Source organism: Monodelphis domestica, chromosome 8 (genome assembly GCF_027887165.1).
Source record: "Monodelphis domestica isolate mMonDom1 chromosome 8, mMonDom1.pri, whole genome shotgun sequence".
In the NCBI taxonomy this organism is placed as follows: Eukaryota; Metazoa; Chordata; class Mammalia; order Didelphimorphia; family Didelphidae; genus Monodelphis; species Monodelphis domestica.
Genome location: NC_077234.1, coordinates 203,650,120 through 203,671,088, shown reverse-complemented (window position 1 = coordinate 203,671,088; position 20,969 = coordinate 203,650,120). Strand labels below are relative to the sequence as shown.

At 36.6% G+C, this 20,969-nt stretch overlaps 1 protein-coding gene and 1 long non-coding RNA gene across 9 annotated transcripts in view; one reads left to right on the top strand and one right to left on the bottom strand.

Annotated features, from left to right (window-relative positions):
- Positions 1–10,575, top strand: part of TMEM131 (transmembrane protein 131) — a 264,070-nt gene extending 253,495 nt beyond the window's left edge. For 5 of the 8 annotated variants that reach the window (XM_056808386.1, XM_056808384.1, XM_056808390.1 and 2 more), the window contains 8 exons: positions 1,109–1,236; positions 1,433–1,585; positions 4,207–4,372; positions 5,543–5,664; positions 5,773–5,869; positions 6,932–7,029; positions 8,005–8,168; positions 9,495–10,575. In XM_056808386.1, the coding sequence (XP_056664364.1) occupies positions 1,109–1,236; positions 1,433–1,585; positions 4,207–4,372; positions 5,543–5,664; positions 5,773–5,869; positions 6,932–7,029; positions 8,005–8,168; positions 9,495–9,782 (1,216 nt within the window). In that variant the 3' untranslated portion in view covers positions 9,783–10,575. The remainder of the gene's footprint in view (positions 1–1,108; positions 1,237–1,432; positions 1,586–4,206; positions 4,373–5,542; positions 5,665–5,772; positions 5,870–6,931; positions 7,030–8,004; positions 8,169–9,494) is intronic. The other 3 variants (XM_056808387.1, XM_056808385.1, XM_056808388.1) reach the window with 2 other exon arrangements.
- The window catches only part of LOC103096108 (uncharacterized), a 46,412-nt gene continuing 31,305 nt past the window's right edge, over positions 5,863–20,969 (bottom strand). Inside the window, exons 2-4 of the long non-coding RNA XR_471236.3 lie at positions 11,807–11,929; positions 10,794–10,955; positions 5,863–6,259 (exon numbers count right to left, since the gene is read on the bottom strand). This is a non-coding gene — a long non-coding RNA (uncharacterized LOC103096108). The remainder of the gene's footprint in view (positions 6,260–10,793; positions 10,956–11,806; positions 11,930–20,969) is intronic.

The following is a 20,969-nucleotide window of genomic DNA, read 5'->3' as shown; positions in this document are numbered from 1 at the left end:
TTGGGTATTATTATAAGTTGTTGTGCTTCACTTTATTCTCCTGCATGAAATTCTACCAATTCAGAGCCCCTACCTTGTAAATATGTAAATACTATGGGGGAGCTTACAGGACAATCCATACACATTAATCTTAAATGATTCAATCCTAGTGCTTTTATCCTAACCTAATGGGCAGCCAGGTAGCACAGTAGATTGAGCACCAGCCTGAAGTCTGAAAGATGAAAGTTCAAATCCAACCTCAGACACTTACTAGCTCTGTGACCCTGGGCAAGTAACTTAGCCTTGCTCTGCCTCAGTTTCTCATCTATAAAATGAAGATAATAATATCTACTTATCAGCATTGTTGTAACTATTAAATGACATAATAGTAAACCACTTTGCAAACCCTAAAGCTCTACATAAAATCCTACTTGTTGTTATTAACATTGAAGTTAGGCTATATGTCCTGAGGGAATAGGAATTTTGATTGTAGGGTAGGAGAGGCAGGTAATTTTGAAGCATGGAGCATTTTGGAGTACACTTGGGTAGATGCTATAGGAGTTCACTTAAAGATACATGAGGTCATCTGGGGTGAGAGGCATAAAGAAAAGGGATTTCACCAGAGGCGAGCCTCTTTTAGAAATTCTTCATAATTCAACATTGATCCCAGGAAAAAGGGAGGAAGTTGTTTCACCTTTTCTTTCTTGAACCATGTGGCCTCATACTCCCACAAATCAGACTAGTTGAACTACACCAACAAGGGGGTTTTTTAGGCTATTCTGGGAACTTTAACTGTCATTTATAATGTTTCAATAAGACTGATTTTGAATTACAAATGATTGGTTTACAAACACAACTCATTCCTAAATTGAGGTCTCCCTGAAAAGAGCTGCAGAGTTAACCGACATTTAAGATAATTCATTTTAAATGACTAAACTTTCGTTTCTTCATTAACTGCCATAGAGCATTCTGCATAATCCTTACATAGCTATGTATATGTAATCCATACATATTTATAAGCATTCCTTCAATTTTCCCTGAAGTCCTTTTAAGTATCAAGTGACACTCCTGCCCAGGCATTAAAAATAAAGGGATAAAACTGAATCTGATACCCATGATTGCATTTCAGTTCATTGGAGCTGCCATATACTCCACCAATGGAAAATAAACAACGCAAAAACCTCCCAACCAAGAGCACTCTTCAGCAGCATGCATTGACAAGTGGATCTAAATCACGAAATCCACAGAAAACAAGAGGTATTGCTCCTTTTGATCTTATAAATATCCCTCTTGTGTTTTGATGGTAAAAATAAAAATATTTGCTTAGAAACCATATTGAAGTGGTTTCTTGATTCCTAGGTCTATAAATATATTAGAGGTATATTTTGAAATAAGATTAGGAGAGGGGAATTCTCTTGCATTAATGGCCATGTTACTATTTGATTTTGTGCAGGTACAAATAATAAGTTAGTGGACAACAGGCCACCTGCCCTAGCAAAATTTCTCCCTGGTGGTCAAGAACTAGGCAACACCAGCAGCTCAGAAGGGGAAAAAGACTCTCCCCCACCAGAGTGGGATTCTGTGCCAATTAATAAAACCGGCAGCTGTAAGTACACTGAGTTAGAGACCAAAGTAGTCTATTTAATGATGAAGAAGAATTAATATTATATCTATACAGTTTTTATAAAAATTAGTGTGCATTGCTTTAAGAAATCTTTGTCACGCAAAATTCTGCATTTGCCAAATTAATTAGGGGGTGACTAGTCACCTTTCAAACTCTCCTTTGCTTTATAAAAGGATTTAATAAAATGTAATTCTTTGTCTCCTTATTTCAACTGAATTTTGGATTTTATCACTTTCTCTACTAGTTTCTTTTCCCTTACTTGTCATCATAAGCCTATTATGATTTAAAATAAGCATTACCTACTTAAGCAGCATAAGGCCAGACTGTACAGAAGTTAAACACACAAAAAAATTATAAACTTGTAGAGGACATGAGGTCAGTATCTAAAATCAAAGACAATAAAATTGAAGCTACTGAAGCCAGGCATAGAGAGGCAGAGGATCTTACACTGGGCATTTTGTGTTTTGTTTTAGCCATTCTCTCATGGTCATATATTTTGTCTGCTTTTTATTAGAGAGGAGAGGATGGAGAAGGAAGGAAAAGTATAGAATCAAAGGAGCAATGAGAGAATAAAGTATGGAAACCTCACAGTCCTACAATACCTCATTCTGGCAAAAGTGACAAGAGGTTCTCTAAAGCTATACTAGTGGAATGTAGATGCTGAATGAAAAAGGTGGGGGCACAGTCCTGGCTACTGACTGTCTAAGGCCAACCCAGCTAAATCCAGAGATGATTATTACTGGTAGGGTGGCCATTACCTAACAAGAAGCTTTTTAGCCATGGTGAGCTATGAGAAAAATAAAATTCAAAAAGGCCTTTGTAGACCCTTTCTTCAATTTCAGTGACAGTGGCAGACTCGAAAAGAGAGAGAGAAAAAAATACTATATCCTATAGGGAGTAGATAGTCTACAGACGTTAATTTTTTCTTGGTCATCTAAATATTAGATCTTTGTTCATTGATCAGGTTGCTGATCCACATTAAGATAGGCCATATACCATATCATGCTTACAGCAACGTTACTCTGAACATAACCTCAGGGAAACATTTAACCTATTTAGACCTTAGATTTCACATCTGAAAATGATGGAGTTGAACTAAGAGCCTATAAGGTAAATGAACAAATATTTATTATGCATTTACTATACACTAGGCACTGTCCAAAGTGCAGGGCATGCCTTGGAGGGCACGATCTCAGGAGACAGCACGTGAACAGCTGCATCTAAGCTATGTAATAGCAGTGCACTTAGACGACTTCTACTTGCCATCAAATAGGAAAACATTATTTCATGGATGGTGAAGCATCTCTCTCGATGTACAGTACCATGTATGAGCAGTTCACTGGCTAATTGGTGATGTACTCTAAGCTTTGCCAGTAACTAGTTCTAGAAGGAGAAAAATATTATTTTTCCATTAATGTTACTATTTAAATAAGACTGGAGGTGGAGTATGAAACTCAGTTAAGCTTTTGAGTAATGGATATTTAAGACTGATGACAGGCCTCCACTACCCTTAGTGTTAATAAAGGGCGTTTGAGGCCAGGGTTAGTGACACTGTACTGCCCCCAACCTTCTTTCTTTCCCTTTCATTCTTTTTTTCTCTGTACCTACTCTCTTCCGTTATTCTTCTCCTTTCTTTCTTCTTTTCTGCCTGAACCTTGGACCTTCTGTGGGTCTCTGAAGGAATTTCTTATTCCAGCTGGTCAGACTTTCATTTCATCAACAAAAATTTGTGAATTTTATCTAAAATACAATAGACAGAATTGTGGGTATAGGAAATGTCATTAGCATGATATACAAGGAATAATTATCAATTCATAGCTACTACAGATAGAAACAAACAGAAAGCTGTAGAGAGTAAATTAGATGGAATTTTATTTAGAAAGTACTGTAATGATGCACTGCACATTTGTACATGGAGATTATTATCCCTTGACTCATTTATACTTCAGAGCATTTGATGGACTCTGAATAGCTATATTATGATCAAACTATTTCTGCCTGGTATAAAATAATTAAACCAATTTTTAGAAATAGCTATTCAAGGGGCAAAAGCATTAGGACCTCTTTCTCCTCATACAGTTGAAGTCTCCATCTAAGAGGCACGTGGACTTGAACAACATTGATAAGTATATCGTTAGCATAATTAGGGGTTTGTTCATAACAGTGTCAATCGTTAAGGGAAAATCTCAAAGGCATAACCAAATGATAGTGGCTTTTTGCCACTTGCAACCCATTTTGGAGTCATGGTGAGTCTTCCTAGTCCCCATGCTGTTGCTTCTGTTGCCTAGGAGCATTGAAGTAGCTAGAGGATTCCTGACCTCCTGCCAGAAAGAGTGAAGGAACAAAATGGTAGGAGAGCCATTAGAATCCCAACAGAATTTACTACGCGGATCATTCTTGAATTCAGATTAAAGTTAAATATGATACTTGTAATTTGTGCAACCTTATTGCAGAGGTGTGTATTAGCCTGAAATCCTTTTCTTTCCATAAGAAGTTGAGTTTCAAGCCTCTATAAAGGTGCTCCCAAAGTTTTACCGTAAGGTAAAACTGACATAATAAGAATGAAAGTATTAAATTAATGAGACTTCTTTTTGATTTCTCAGCTACTGATAGTCTTTATAAATTGTCTCTGCAAACCCTCAACGCAGACATTTTCTTGAAGCAACGACAGACCTCACCAACACCTGCCTCACCATCTCCACCCCCTGCATCTTTCTCCTATGTGCCCCGAGGTTCTTACAGCAGTATTGTCAACAGCAGTTCCAGCAAGTAAGTGGAAATCTCTACTTCCTATTAAAAATAATTTCTAGGCATCCATAGATGTATCCATTTATAGGTGTATTTAAATTATTTTACTTTGAAGGAGGTAAAATGTTTAGCCTTATTTCTATTATGTAGTTAATATTTGAGATTTTTCTACAAAATATAGTATGGAATTTTTAAAGATCAGTGAAAGATATTTAAATTTTTCCCAGTTTGGAGCATTCTGCAGCAATACATAATTTTTACATCAATTTAGTTCTTGATTTTAAATTCTCTAATTTTATTTGTGAGATAGTGATTTGTTTATAAGGAACCTGTTGAAAATATGCACCCAAATCATTCTTTTTCTGCAGTCTGTAATAGTCATAAAATAAAAAAAAGATTCTTATATGTTTTCTCCTTTTTTAGATTCTCTGATAATCCCTTAAACAAATCAATTCCCAAATGACTTTTTCCTTCTCCCAGGAGTCCCTATTTCTTACATAAATTCTAGTTTTTTAGAATTCCCAAAGTGTTTTATGGTGTTCAGGCTGCAAAGGACTAGAATACCACAGAACAAGTGACTTCAGTCAGCCTATATACCATTGCCAAAAGGAAAAGTGTGGTTATAATGGACAACTTAGTACAATATCAGGTAGAAGAGTGTTGTGAATCAGAGGACCACAACAGTCCCCAGCATAGCCCAACCAAAATTAAAAATGTAATTGGAAAATACTTAACAAAATAAATAAAAATACAGAAAGACATAGAGCAGAGCACCCTGCTTCTCATCCTCGGAATCCTGTGGCTTCCAGTTCTATCTGAATTTGTCCCTGCTGCTGTATAGAACTCATAGGATCACAGAAATTGTAGGATTTAGAAGTAAAAGAGACCTTAAAGATCATGTGGCCAAACTAGCCCCAAATCACCCACATAGTAACAAAGTAGCAGAAGAGGCCTTGGATTCCAGGGCTGACTCTGCTACGTCTGCCTTGTATAATGGGAGTTAAGTCACTTAAGTTTCATCATTTTAAAATAAAGGAATTTGATTATTTCTGGGGTCTCTTCCAGCTCTAAATCTGTCATCTTAGAGAATTCATATCATTTCTGAAATAGATGTGAACTCATTGACCTTTATTTTATATAATTCAAATGCTAAAAAAAATAATTAGTTTTCCTATTTTTCTTTCATTTAAGTGATTCAAAAATGAAGCAGCCTAATGGTAACAAACACAAACTGTCAAAGACAGCTTCACTACCAGGAAGGAATGGTAATCCTACCTTTGCCGCTGTTGCTGCAGGTTATGACAAGAGCCCAGGTAATTGAACATATTCGAAACAAAATACCTGTAATGTATTGCTTAAAGATTAATTCTCTTTAGTCTTATTAGACTTTAATGCATCATCATTGGTTTTCATTGTTGCAGGTGGGAGTGGACTAACGAAAGTGTCTTCAAATAAAACAGATATTTCTGGCAGTATCAGCATTTCGCACACACCTGTTGACAGCGATGGCTCAGACAGGTATCGTTCATTGGCCATCCTTAATTAGTAAACGTTTACATCTTCGCTATGCCTCAATACATTTGTTCTGAATTTCGAGTCAGAATGTTTACCAGAAACGGTAGCAAGCTCTTGGGCTTGCTTCTTCCAAAACGAAACAGTCCATTGTATGCCCGCAACCTCAGCTATCCTAGAAAGACACATCCAGTTTCCCGATATCAGCCACTTGTTTGGAAGCAGAGATGACAAAGCCACGAAGATGTTTCCTTAGTGGATTTTCAAACAACAGTAAAAGCTAACCTCATGGTTTATGCAAGAGGAGTAGGCCATGGCCTAACCCTTGTGTGATTAAAAGAGCACTGAAGTGACGTTTGGCGGCCATCTTCAATCTTGTGTGTATTGTTGCTTGTTCTAAACCATAATAAGGAGATACAAATTATGAGAGGCTGGAGAAGAAAAGAAATTGAAAGGCAATGAATGTTTTTATGCCTTGTGTAGGTCTAATCATTATAAGTGGTAGAATTATCACTTTGGTGGATTCCCTTTTTTTTTTTTTAACTGAATGTTTTGGGCAGTTAGGTAGCACAATGGATAGAATGCAAGGCCCAGAGTCAGGAGAACCTGTGTTCAAATCTGGCCTCAGATACTTCCTATCCATGTTATCCTTGACAAGAAAATAAAGGTTTTGGGTTTTTAAAGGAAATGTTTGTTTAAAATGCTATGTATTTACTAGATACTCAATAAATATTCACTGGTTAGTAAATTTTCCCCAAAATATGCTATATGTAATCAGAATTAAGAAATGTATTTAAATCTTAAATATAGAAAAGTACTCATTTTTCTAAGTTTCCTTCCTCCCTTCCTAGAGCTATCAGCTATACTATATAAGCAACCCTGAACTTTATAAATCCATTAATTAGTTCTTTTTGTTTACCACTTTTCAGCTATATGTTATTGGGTTGTTATTGTTGTTTGGGATTAATATTTGATTGCCCATGCCAGTTTACTATTTTTTTTTCACAAAATGTATGTAAAAATACATACAAAAATGTATATTGAAATTTTCTTCTTGTGTTAATTTAGCTCTGGTTTGTGGAGTCCCATCAGCAACCCAAGCAGCCCTGATTTTACACCTCTCAATTCATTCTCTGCCTTTGGGAATTCCTTTAATCTAACTGGCGGTGAGTGTTTGACAGTAAACTAGTAACTAATAAGCCATGGGATATAGAAAGTAGCTTGTTTCTTTCAGCATAAGCCAAGAAGGAAGGAATGAAGGTCTGTAAACTTGCATGAAGTAAGTCTTTAAATGCAAAGGAAAACATATGTTGTTTTAATAGAGACCTGAAAATAATATTGTTACAACTATAGCCTGAGTTATATAAAAAATAGGGTTCTGTCTTAAAAGAAGAAAATTAGCATTGTTCCTCTGGATACATCTGTGTAATGGACTCTTTCTCATAATGTTTTAAAATTATTAAAGGAAGTGCTAAATTTCAGGTAGAGGTGACATAATGACATTTTTCCCCACCTAGGTTCATAGACCCCCTGAAATCTAAGCCTAAATTTAGAACCCCTAGTTTAGGAGTAGTAGGCTTCTTTTGTTTTTAGTTTTGGAGTTTCCTTAATCCTTATTAGAGTCAAGACCTTCTAGATGCCTTATCATTAGTCACAATTTCATGCATCTTATGGAAGAATTAAAATTCCTGCCAATGGCAAGAACCTCCACACAGAGGGATTTCTCCTATATTCCCATCCATTCCCCTCAAAGTTTAGTTGTAGAAAACAGTAAACTCATATTTCTCCAAAATAATGACTTCTGGTTTCACAGTACCTGGTGCACTTAATGTCTTCCTAATTTCTTTTTCTTGTTATGCATAGATGTTGAGAAAGTGGCAAATTTAGCATTATCTAATAATGTTGGTAAATTACATTTTTAATACATCCTATTGATTATGTATACTTTTTTAAAAACATCCATTGTTGGGGTGCACAGCACAATAGAACTTCTTAAAATTATGTGACAGGATTATGTACCTTGTATGCAGTGGGTGCTCCACAGCTATTTCTTGCAATGAAGGTTATCTGTTAAATTCTCCATTAGGGCCTAAATAAACCTTCATAATAAGAAATGATCTGAAATTCTTGTTTCTTTTCAGAGGTTTTTAGCAAACTTGGGCTGCCTCGGTCTTCCTTCAGTCAGGATACCCAAAGAAATTGGAATGAATTCAGCCATGTCCCCTCCTACCTTTGGGACACTTCAATCACCGACTCCGCTCCTTCTTGGCCCACCAGTTCAGGTTCCCCAACTCACACAACTTCGGTAAATACTTGTGTTCTTTATAATCACTTACTGGTCTTTGTCATCACACTAACGTTTCCATTGTTGTGATCCAAGTACAATTTCAAATAGTTTTCTACCGGTCAAAATAGCAAGATTTTCAATTGAAGCTATAGGTAAGCACTCCTCAAAAATATATTTTTGTGCCACCACCCCCAAAAAGAAATAAAAACCACACACATATGGCTGGGTCTTTGTATGTTAAACCATTAGATGGAACATTGGGGAGAATCTAGAAGTTCTAAGTAAATCATTTATTTAAAGAATATTCAATATTTTATTCTTGATAAATTAGAGGAATTATCAACTTCTTTCAAAATTTCTCTACTTGAAAAGAGGGTAGGCTTTCTTTTTTCCAGGGCCACTTATCAGATGATTGTTGTATTATATAATAAATAGGCCAGATTGAGACCTGGCTGCAGTTTTCCAACTAATGTAGACTTCTCTAGTAAACTAGAATTTACTTTATTCTTTTTTTTTGTACAATTGATTTTAGCTCTTTGTAAATTTGAATAATTAGACCTTTGTCAGTAGTTTTTGTTATGAAGATTTTTTTCCCATTTTGCTGCTTCCCTTCTAATTTTGGTTACATTGGTTTTGTTTGTACACAACCTTTTTAATTTAATATAATCAAAATTTATTTATTTTACATTTTATGATTTTTTTTCTAACTCTTGCTTGGTCTTAAAATCTTTCCTTTCCCAAAGATCTGACATGTATACTATTCTGTGTTCACCTAGTTTACTTATAGTTTCCTTCTTTATATTCAAGTCATTCACCCATTCTGAGTTTATCTTGATGTAGGGTATGAGATGTTGATCCAAACCTAGTCTCTCCCACACTGTTTTCCAATTTTCCCAGCAAATCAAATAGTGGACTTTGGTCCCAAAAACTGGGATCTTTAGGTTTGTCCTATACTGTCTTGCTGAGGTCCCTTGCCCCCAGTCTATTCCACTGATCCTCCTTTCTGTCTCTTAGCCAGTACCATATTGTTTTGATGACCTCTTTTTTTTTTTTTTAAACAAAACCCTGGAATGCAGAAAAGCCTATATTGGGACATTTTAAACAACAAAAAACTTTAACATTTAAGTGCCCTAGTTTCTCATATTTGGTTTTAAATTACATTTTTGATGGTACCGTGATCATTCTTTAGACTATCAGTTCTCTCCATAGAATATAGTTCTTACACCTCTGATATGTGTATAAGCAGAAATAAACTTGACATTCTTATTGTGGTTTAACATTAGTCAAATAGAGAGTTTAAATTCTAATGATCATCTCTGTGAACTTTTTTTTGGGGGGGTACAGTCAATCCTCGGCAGCTCCAGTAGCCTGTGGTCCACCTCCACCCCATTTAGCAGTTCCATTTGGTCAAGCAACCTCAACAGTTCCCTTCCTTTCACCACTCCGGCTAATACTCTGTCAAGTATTGATCTGATGAGTAATGAAAACTCCTCAACTCCTCCTGCCAGCAGTATCCCCAATCCAGCGGATGATATGGGACAGACCTATAATCCATGGCGTATATGGAGTCCAACAATTGGAAGAAGAAGCTCAGATCCTTGGTCTAATTCACACTTTCCTCATGAGAATTAAAATTGGGTTTAAAAAAAAAAAAAGGTACTTATCCGGATCATGATATGCCAATTTTTGAGACATCTTTAGGCTATAACTCCCTCTGCCTCCCACCCCCTTCCTCCTCCCATTCATTCTGCCTTCTCAATCCATCCCTTTGGCAAAACAGTTATAAGCAAGTCAGGCTTTTATCACTTGTTCCTTTCAAATCTTTCTTGCAATTATGATAGTGTGAGATTTGCTGTTGTGCTTAAGAAAAAGTCTGGGTTTAGCCACAACCTCCAATGAGACCTGTAAATCTGAGCAACTTCATTATCCTTTTTTTATTTTTGTCATCAGTCCTCCATTTTTTTATTTCCTGTACAAACAAAAAGTTGGCATTACATCTAAAGAAATAATTTGAGTTATTCAAAAGTCCTGGCATGTGACAGTTCTATTAAATTAACATGTTTGGTTCTTAAATAATTTTCCCAGTATTATGCGCCAAAATCTTAATTTAAAGAAATATATACGCACTTTGTGCGGAAAATACAGAGTATTTTTTTAAAATAAGGCTGTCTTCATTTAAAAGCAGATTACAGAAATGTAAGACAACTTTAAGGGCAAAAGTGAATGAATGTAAGAACATTCTGTTAAGACCATAGACATTTTCTGTGCTGTTTGTACTTGAGGTATGTAACGTTTGTAAGCCTGAATTCATTTTAAAGTTGAACTGAAATACACATAACCAAGTCTTGAGAACCAAGATCAAATGTGTATTTCTTAAAATACAACTTTGCATTGTACTTTGAAATAAATGATGCTTTTTCCAAAACCTTGAATCATTTTTAAACATAAGATGCATTTGAATTCTCTCTTCCTAAGAAATCATCATGCCAGTCCTGACTCTGGGGAAATCACGTGTAAGGGTCAGTAAAAGTGACATTTTTGTAATAGCCTTCATCATGGACTCCTTTATAATCTGACTGAATGACCATGTATTTCAAAGGTAATCACCAAAGGACCTAGATAGAAAATTAAATAAAATCATACCATTTGAATCCACCTTGAAGTCATGTAGTAAGTGATCCTCCAGTTAGTCAAATAAGCATTCTGCGCCTGTCATTTGTCAGACATCGCCCCGAGGAGACCGAGGGGTTTTGTTTTTTTAAGTTCTTGCTTTTAAGAAGCTTCCAGTGTAACGGGGAAAACAACCTGTAAATAACCCAGAGCAAATAAGACGTATACAAGATCAGTTGAAGATAATCAGCAGAAGGAAAGCACTAGCATTAGTGGGGATCAGGAGAGATGTGGCACAAGGTGAGCTTTTGGCCAAGTCTTGAAGGGAGGGACGCTGGGAGGTAGAAACTCTGGGGGAGAGAGTTCCTAGCAGGGGGTAAGGAGGAAGAACTGGAGCCAAGTTCTAGGGGATTTAAAAATCAAACAGAGGAGTTTATATTTGATCCTGGAAGCCATAAGGAGCCACTAGAGTTGACTAAGGGGGTGGCATAGTTAGACTATAATTTAGGAAAAACACTGACAACCGAATAGGGGGTGGACAGGAATGGAGCAACTCTCAAGGCAGGGAGACCAACCAGCGGGACATTGCTGTAGTTCAGACATGAGGTGATACGGGTCTGCTCCGGCTTGGTGGCAGTGGAGGGGAGTATACACAAGAGGCTTCATAAAGGTGAAAACAACTGGACTTGGATTGGGAGGGAGGGGAGAGGAGAGTCAGTGGCAACATCCAGGTTCTGAGCCCAGTGATGGGGAGCATGGCAGTGAGCTCAGCAGCAACAGGAAAATTAGGAAGGGGAGGGAGGATGTGGGAGGCATAGATAATAAATCCACTGCTCAATATTAAAAACCTTGACTCACACTTCCCTGACGTTTAAGAGATGGACAAGACATCCATTTCAAGATGTGAGACAAAAGGTTGGGCTAGATCAAGAAATCTGAAGAGCAGTTACATAGAAATAAAAGTTGAAACCAAGGGAGTGATCACAGATAACCAAGTCAAATAGCGGGGAAAAGAGGGATCAAAAACAGTCCTGTTGGACACTCACAGTTAATGGACACGACCTGGATGGAGATCCAGCAAAAGAGCCTGAGGAGCAATGACCAGACAGGTGGGAGAACCAGGAGAGGCAGTGCCGGGAATCAATTGAATGGTGACGTCAGAAGCCAGACTGCAGGGTTAAGAAGAAAGTAAAAGGAAAGGCAGAAGCATCTATTATTAACAGCCTTCTTTAATTCTAGAAGGAGACTAAAAGATATGTGTGTGTAAAATATATGATAATAGCCAGCAGGAATCGATGGACCAAGTTCCAGTTTTTTGAGGATGGGGAGATGTGGACGTGTTTATAAGCAATAGGGAAGCAGTCAGACAAGCCTGAAGATAAGTAGGAATGATTAGAGGGTGATAATCATCTGGAGAAGACAGAATGGAACAAGATCGTTGATGCATGTGAAATGGGAGTTAAGAAACAATAAATTGGGTCTGGGAGGAGATGAGAAGGAAGAGGGAGCCCATGAAGAACATCCAGAATTTTGTTAGTCAATGTGAGGCGAGATCCTCAGCAGAGTGTGGGATCTCCAGGGAGTTAATGGAAGTGAGAAGAAACCTGAAAAGCAGCTGCCATGGTGAGTGGGAAGGGAGAACATTGAGGAGGTATGAAGGAATTGCCTTTACTGCATGGAAGACCCAACATAAATGAAGTGACAAATAATAAGCACTCCTTTCAGGAGGACTACCTTCCAAATGAACGATAACTTGTGCTACATTTAAAGACTTCTGGAAAAGATTCCAAAAGAACCATTGATGTCAAATGTTTAGGAGTCCGTGGGCAGAGGGAGCTGAGGAGTGTACAAATTAATTTTAGTCTCTAGTAATAAAAGTATTATATTTTATGAGGTTTATTAAGGATTATTAGAAATCAAGGAATAAAGAAAATACAAAATAAGAAAACCACGTGCCTAGGGCTTATTAGCCCATTCAGAGTGCCTGAGCTTAGCTTGCTTACTACATCATTGCAATGGCTGAGAGCCAGTTAAATACTCGTTGTGATCTCGCCCAGGTGGGGACTCAGGTAAGATTATAGGGAATTCTGGGAAGTACCAAGGACTTCTGGGGATTGAAGTCTAGGGTTCAAATCTCCATTTTACAGGAGAAACCCAGAACAATGAAGGTGCTTCTCCTCCTCACTCATTGCACACACACACACCCCTGCACACTTTTTTTGGTTCCACCTCCTTTTCTCCTATAAATGCAGACAATATATTATTATATTCTTATTCTCTTCCATTTTCATAGCTTAAAAATCAAGACAGATGACTGACCTATCCCCTTCCAGTCATATATTTCAGCTCCTTATAGGTATTTTCCCTTAGATGTTCCATTTTTACCTTCAGATGCAGCATACCTAAAATGGAGTTTATTGTCTGTTTCCCACAACCTATTCACTGCCCCAAATTTTCCCTATTTATCAATGGTGCCACACTCCTCTGTCACCAGACCAGTCTTAGAATCCTCTTTGACACTATTCTCTCTAAATACCTAACTTCCATTTGCTCCTATCGGCTTTTCCCCATCTCTGACTTTGTTTTGCCAATCTCTCATGGCATCCTTAGTCTGCTATGTTCCATCCATCATTCAGATCCTCTCCTCTTGGCACTTCCCTTGACTATCTCAGTCCACAGTGCTTTATTTTTCTTGAATTCCTGTAGGATTTACTGTCTGTAGCAGATAGCACTGATGATATTTGTCTATGTAGGTGTGTTCCCACTCCCCAAAAAGCCTGTGGGCTCCAAGCAGCCTCAATACTCAGCGACCCTTTGTGGTCGCTTAAGCACTCAAGAAGTCTTTAAAAGTCAATAATGAACCCAACTTCCTAGATCTTCCTGTTTAATCCCCTTCCCAGACTTTGAGATCTAATACAGTACTGAAAGGGAAATTAAAACATGTAACTGTGATGATTGCAGCATTTGAAAGACGGGCTCCAAGAAGAGCAGAAAATGTTTGAAGATACTGATATTACCTTTCTCTTTTTTAAAAGATTTTTTTGATGCTTAACTGACCTTCACTAAATTGCCTGCGACTTCTCCTCTAATGGAAAATGTCAATACTCTCGTTTTTCTTCCTAGAGTTTCTAGTCCCCTTTGTGGCTCTCTGAACTTCTCCACATCTCCCCGATGTGTAAACCAGTGGGTACTGTTATGTGGGGCAACACGAAGTGAAAAGAGCCCTAGATTTGGAGTCAGGAGACCTGAATCCAAAGCCCCTCCTAGCATTACCATTTAAGCATTAACCTTGCCCAAGAGACCCAACTTCCTTCCACAAAAGGCAGTATTGGACTGGAAGATCTCTCAGCTCTAAATCTATGATCCTACAAAGCACTGATCTCACACATAATCCATGTTAAGCATCCACTACACCAGGTGCTCTGGAACATAAAATATAAAAGCCAAAATTCTAGCCCTTAAAGAGTTTCTATCAGGTGGCCTGTCTTTTTCTAGATTCCTTTCTGACCATCTTCTCCAGAAGGGTCTGTGAGCCAGAAGGAAAGGATATGACAAGCCGCTCCTAGGCCCGTTGACCAAGTCTAACATCAAGAACTGCCAGTTGATAACAATTAACTTTTTAGGGACCCATGAAATGCATTGTTTCAATCAAGAAGAGACCAGACAGAAAACATTAGAAAATACAGATTCCAAATTAAGAACATAAACGGTGATGTCATAACAAAATAGAGGTGGAATTGATCGAATGGAGTTAAATAAAATTTTCCAAAGAAAAAGGTGAATTTTGAGCCAGATATTGAAAGAAATGAGTGGTACAGATTGACAGAGAAGAGACTTTGCCCCAAGATTGATAATTCTGGCATTTGTAAAAATGATTTTCAAAGCAATTTATATACATTCTCCTTCGATCCTTACAGCAATACCAAAAGTGGGTACTATTCCACTTTACAGCTGAGCAAATTGAGGCTGAAATTGGTTGTGACTGGTTGAGTCACATAACTAGTAAGGCAGGATGTGAAATTAGCCTTTGTAAGGATGATATTAGAAAATGAGTATTGTTTGATTAGTTTAGGGATAAGAAGTAAAGTGGCTGCTTGAGAAAAGAACTAGAGTTTGAAGCAGAGCTGAGAGAGGGTTAATTTCAGATGTGACACCTTATAACCGGTTTTCTATGTCAATTACTCTCTCTGACAGTTGGCAGAGACACTCTAAGAGACACTCTCAGGGCTGGAGGAGGTAATATCTTTGCCTCTCTGTGTGAGGGAAAGATCTGAAGGAGATCAGTGTTTTCCTTTCCCAACTTGGGAAACACTATTGAATATCTACTGTGGGTTTTATAGCTTATTTAACTCTGAGAAGAACAAAGAAAAACCTGGTCTTTGGTGTGGACTTTGTGTCTGTTAAGACTCTGAGCCCTAACTTGATTCCTGTTTGAGACTCAACCAGCTAGCCTTTGCTATTTTATAATTTGAAGGCAAAGTTAAGATTTATAAGGATAATAGCGGTAGTTTTTATTTAGATAGTATAAATTTGGGTTAGTCAGATCAGGGAGGATTAGTGTAGCATGTGAAACACAGGAGAAGCGGTTCCTTGTGGAATCTGGGAATTTATTTGGGTGGATTTAGAGTCCCTTAGAAATCCTTGTTATCCTTATATATTTAAATAAATATTTTATTTTTTATAATATGTCTCTTTAGCCTCTTTGCGTCTGGCCCTGAAGGGAAGTTCACCTTTGAACTTCACTTCATCACTGAAGATACTTTTGATTACCTCTATCAAAAGTATCCAAACAGTTTTGAACTTATTTTGGTATAGTTTTACAATCTAATTTTATGTAGCTCATCATCATTACTTATGTTTACACCTTTCACTTACTCCTCTATAATATCCTTCCTCCACTAGTCCAGGGCACTATATTAGATATTACAGATAAGTTGTTTTTGTTAATGTGTCTCTCACAAAAAAAAAAAGCCCCAATTCAGAAAGCAAGGCTGGAGAACTGAACAAGTAAAAGATGCTCCAGACCCCTATAAAGAATTGTAGATCCAGGGGGCAGCTGGGTGACTCAGTGGATGGAGAGCCAGGCCTAAAGACGGGAAGTCCTGGGTTCAAATCTGACCTTAGACACTTCCCAGCTGTGTGACCCTGGGCAAGTCACTTAACTCCCATGGCCTAGTCCTTACCACTCTTCTGCCTTGGAATCAATACACAGTATTGTGTATTGGTAAGGGTAAGAAAGGTAAGGGTTTAAAAAAAAATGTAGATCCAAAAATGGCCAAGAATCCAATCTAGAAGGAATGTATGTCTTTATAACAACCATAGGCAGAATGGATATTCTATAAGAACAACATGAATAATATTAGGAATTAAGCAATAAATAAATAAAGGCTTTAGGGAAAAGGAAAATAAAATAGCTTAGAAAAGAAAGTAGTCAACTTTATCCAAATAATAGACTCTCTGAGAATTGGAACAAACCAAACAGAAATCAATAACTACATGAGAAAGCAAGAAAGATCAAACAAACAAAAAATGGGTAGAAGTTGTTAAAACAGAAGAAAATGTAAGATGTTAACAAAAACAATTTACCTACCAAACAGGCCAAGGCAGGATAAAAAGGCCTCATCACTGGCCAGATCTACTACAGCCAAAAGGCAAAGACAGAAAGATTCTGCCAGTTAAACCCCCAGAAAGAAACACTAAAAAGGCTAGAAAACCTCATAGCCAAAGTCTAAGACTCATATCAAATAAAAATACTTCAAGTCACCAGAAAGAGTTGATGTATCAAAGAATGAGAGGATCCATGAGACCTGGCAGCTTCCACTCTCTATGTCATAGGAGGATGGGAGAAGGCAAAATCCTTCTGATTTAAAAAACTGATACAGAAAATGAAAAAAACTAACAATGAAGTTGAAGGGAAAAGGAAGTAGGGGGAACTTATTCAGTGGCGGGGGGGGGGGGAGGGGGGAATAAGATGAATTAGATAATTAGATATAAGCTAAGCAAGACAAATGGGAAGGGAAATAAAGTCAATAGAAACAGAGTTACTCTAAAATTGACTAATCAAAAAACTGAATTCACCTAAGTTGTGTGTTAATAAAAATTGGGGGGGGGGTCCTAATTTTTAAAATATTAAGGACAAGAGAAGAAAATACAAAACTAACTCTCCTAAATTTAATGGTGGATAACTTAAACAAAACAATGAAAAAAGTATGAAAGATTGGGTAAGAAAATAAAACCTTAGGATCTGTTGCTAAAAAGAAACAAACCCAATAAAAAGAGGGTCTGGAACAAAATTTATTTGCATCTGGAGAATCAAAAAAGCATGAAATGTTAACATGCTTTCAGACAAAGGAAAAACAGATTCACAACAAAGAGATTTTTTTTTAAAAAAAGAAACTATACTAAAAGAATCCACAGGCACAAAACTAATATCAAAATTAAGCATGTTTTGAATGATTTTTAGCATCTAAATTCATAAATAAAAAGTAACTGAATTTCAAGAAAATATAAGCAGTAATACATTAATAGCAGGACAATTTGATGTCCCTCTCTCAGTTTTGGATAAATCTAATAAAAAGACAAATAAGGAGGAGAAAATAAAGAATTGGCCAATTCCTGGAAAAATGAGTTAAAATACCTATAGTAACCTCCAAATGATACTGCTAAAAATATACTTCTATCTCGGCACCACATAGAATTTTTTTTTAATTGGCCATATATAAGAACATAGATACTGCAAATCAATGTGAAAAAGCAGAAATAGACATCCTTTACAGACCAAAATGCAATAAAAATAGGCATCAGTTCAAGGAATACAAACAAGAGATAAAGACCCAAATGGTGGCTTAAGGAAAGGGTAAATAAGTAGACCAAAGAATAATAGAAACAATAATTCATAGAAACAAAATTCATAGAAACAATAATTTATATGTGAATTGATTAAGCAATCTGATTTTTAAAAAGTGATGGAATATTTTTAAAAATTTTAAACCAAGAAAGGCTCCTAAAAAACAAAGGCTTAAACAATAAAATTGAGAAGCTAGAACAAAATTTGCCGTATATCAAGTAAATTTTAAAAAGCAAGAGTTGTAACAATGCTATCAGACAATGGAAAAACAAAAATTCACAACATATAAATTAATAAACTAAATATACTGAAAAGAAGCCTAGAAAATATTCTACAAATGTCTTAGCATTCCAATTCATTAAGAAAAAGCTAACTGAATTAGGAGACAATATCACAATATTGTTGAAAGATTTTAGTGTTGTTCTCTCCATTTTGGACAAATCTAACACAAAGATAAATGAAAGCTAAGTAATGAAAGTGAACAAACTGTTAGAAAATCTAAAGCTGGGGGCAGCTGGGTAGCTCAGTGGATTGAGAACCAGGCCTAGAGGAGGAAGGTCCTAGGTTAAAATCTGGCCTCAGCCACTTCCTAGCTGTGTGACCCTGGGCAAGTCATTTGACCCCCATTGCCCAGCCTTTACCACTCTTCTGCCTTGGAGCCAATACACAGTATTGACTCCAAGACGGAAGGTAAGGGTTTAAAAAAAAAAGAAAAAAGAAAATCTAAAGCTAAAAGCCTTTGGTGTCTTCTAAATGAGACTGTTAACATTTATTTCTCAGGACCACATGGAACATTAAAAATTGATCATGTATAAGAGAACAAATATATTACAAACAAATATAAAAGGAGTCAGAAATAGTAAATGCATCATTTACAGACTAAAATACAATAAAGATTGGAAGCTATTCGGAGATGATAAAGGACAAAGACCCAAATGGAAATTTAACAATGAAAACTAACTATGTATAAAGAACTACTGAATAGAGGGGAGAAACCTTTAATGAAAAACTAGTACTAAAAATTCACAAATTGTTCTGAAAACTCAAGAAAGTATCTTGGGAGTGTGGAAGAGGCATGAAGGAAGAGAGAATTTTCATGCATGCAAGACAGGAAGCTGGGGACCTCATCTACCAATCAAGGTGAACATTCCAAATAGAATGTTCCCAGGAAAGACAGTTGGAGAGTCAAGTCAGGCTGAAGGGGGAAGAAGCTCTGAACTGTCCTAGGCTGAAGGACACCTTGGGGGTGTCTTCTGGAGCTAGACTGAGAAGAAATTAACTTTTGTTAGTGGCTTAGAATGTAAAGAACTGATTGTATTTTTGAGATTTGAGTTTGAAGGAATAAGAAAGAAGATTAAACAGTTGTCCTCCATCTCCCTGACGTACTTTTGTGTCACAGCTGTGACAGGACTGACATTTCCCAAAATCCTCCTAACCCTCCTTATAGATTAGGGAAAACCTCATCCCTTTCACGTCATCTTCCATCCTTGTCCTCCTCAATAAACCTCCTTACTTGAGAAAGAGAACAAGAGTATCTTCTCTAAACCTCACAAGTTCACCTTGGAATTACTTAGAAGGGCAGCTGACTTACAGGGGGAAGGGAAGGGAGGCAGGAGGGTGTGGGTGGAAAACTGGGAGGTGAAGGGTGGAACTTGATCTATTAACCATCAGTAGTGATCAAAAGGCAGCCCCAGAGTATCCTCTCTAGTAGTATCTCTCTATCTCTGAAGAAACATCTCTATCTCCATTACAACTAGGCACCCACAGGTTTCCCTTAGTATCTCTCTAGTCAAGCCAGAGCATCTCATTTATTACAACTAGAAATATCTCCACAGATTATCTTTCTATTAGAGGAGGCTCATGTTATAGAGGAGGCACAAATATACAGTAGCCCTTTTACTTAAATGATGGGATGATAAAGCATTAATGAATATCAGTTCAAAATATTTAAATAAAATTCTGTCCGAATACAGTGATTCATATACAAAACGATTCATTGTAACCAACTTGAACACAGGATACAAAGCCAGTTCAACATCAGAACACTGATCATTATAATCATATTTTCCAAAATCAGATGACTGCTTCAACAGATGGAGGGAAAAGCCTTTGACAAAGTGTAACACCCACTAAGAGTTTTTAAAGTCCTACAAAATATAGGCATAAAGGGAATTTTTTTTAAATACTGTTAAGTATCTAAAATCTAAGCATATTCCATGGAGATAAAGTAGAAGCTTTCTTGATAAATATAAGAAGAGGGAATGCCCACTCTCCCCTGCTATTAGTTTATCTAGTTCTATAAATACCAGTAATAAGAGAAAGAAATTAAATGTATAACGGTAGAAAAAGCTGATCACATAATTGTTTATTTAGATAATCTAAGGAATTAGAAGAGATACTAAATGAAACTTTCAGGCTACAAAATAAACATTTTTTAAAATCAACACCATGTATATGACAAAATCTAAGAGAAAGGGAAACAACATTCAAAATAATTACAAAATGCATAAAATATCATGGTTCTACCAAAGTACACAAAATATTTGTCTAGATTTAATTATGAAATACTCCTTGAATGGAGAGTGAGGTGGCCTAGTGGATTATGAGCCAGGCTTAGAGATAGTAGGTCCTGGGTTCAAATTTGGCCTCAAACAATTCCTAGTTGTACGACCCTAGGCAAGTCACTTAACCCCCATTGCCTAGTCCTTACCATTCTTCTGCCTTGGAATCAATACATAGTATATATTCTAAGATGAAGGTAAGGATTTTTTAAAAATACTCCTTGAAGAAATAAAAAATAACAAAGTCTGGAGGAATATTCATGTTAATGACTGAATCATGATAACAATAAAATTTATTATATTACACATTAATACTATACCAAATTATCAATAGAATAGTTTACTGATTCCAACAAAATAATAATAAAATTTATTTGGGCAGATAAAAGACCTAGAATATGAAGGGACATGATGAAAAAAGAAAAAATGGAGATAAAGGAGAATGGGAATTTTAGCCCCAAACTATATTACAAAGTAGCAGTTGACAAAATCATCTAGCACTGGTTTAAAAAATAAAAAAACTAATCAATGGAACAGACTAGGTGGAGGAGAATCAGAGACAATGAATGTACAAAAGACAATGTTTGAGAAGTCTGGAAACATTACTTATCTAGGAAAGAACTTCCCATTTAATAAAACCTGTTGAGAAAGCTAGAAATCAGTCTAGCAGAAATTAGGTTTAGACCACACCATATTCCACATTACATTTTAAACAGATACATCACTTTAATAATAAAGATTATGCAATAAAAAATTAGAAAATAAATTTGTACCTTTCTCAGCAATGAGAAGGACATGTAT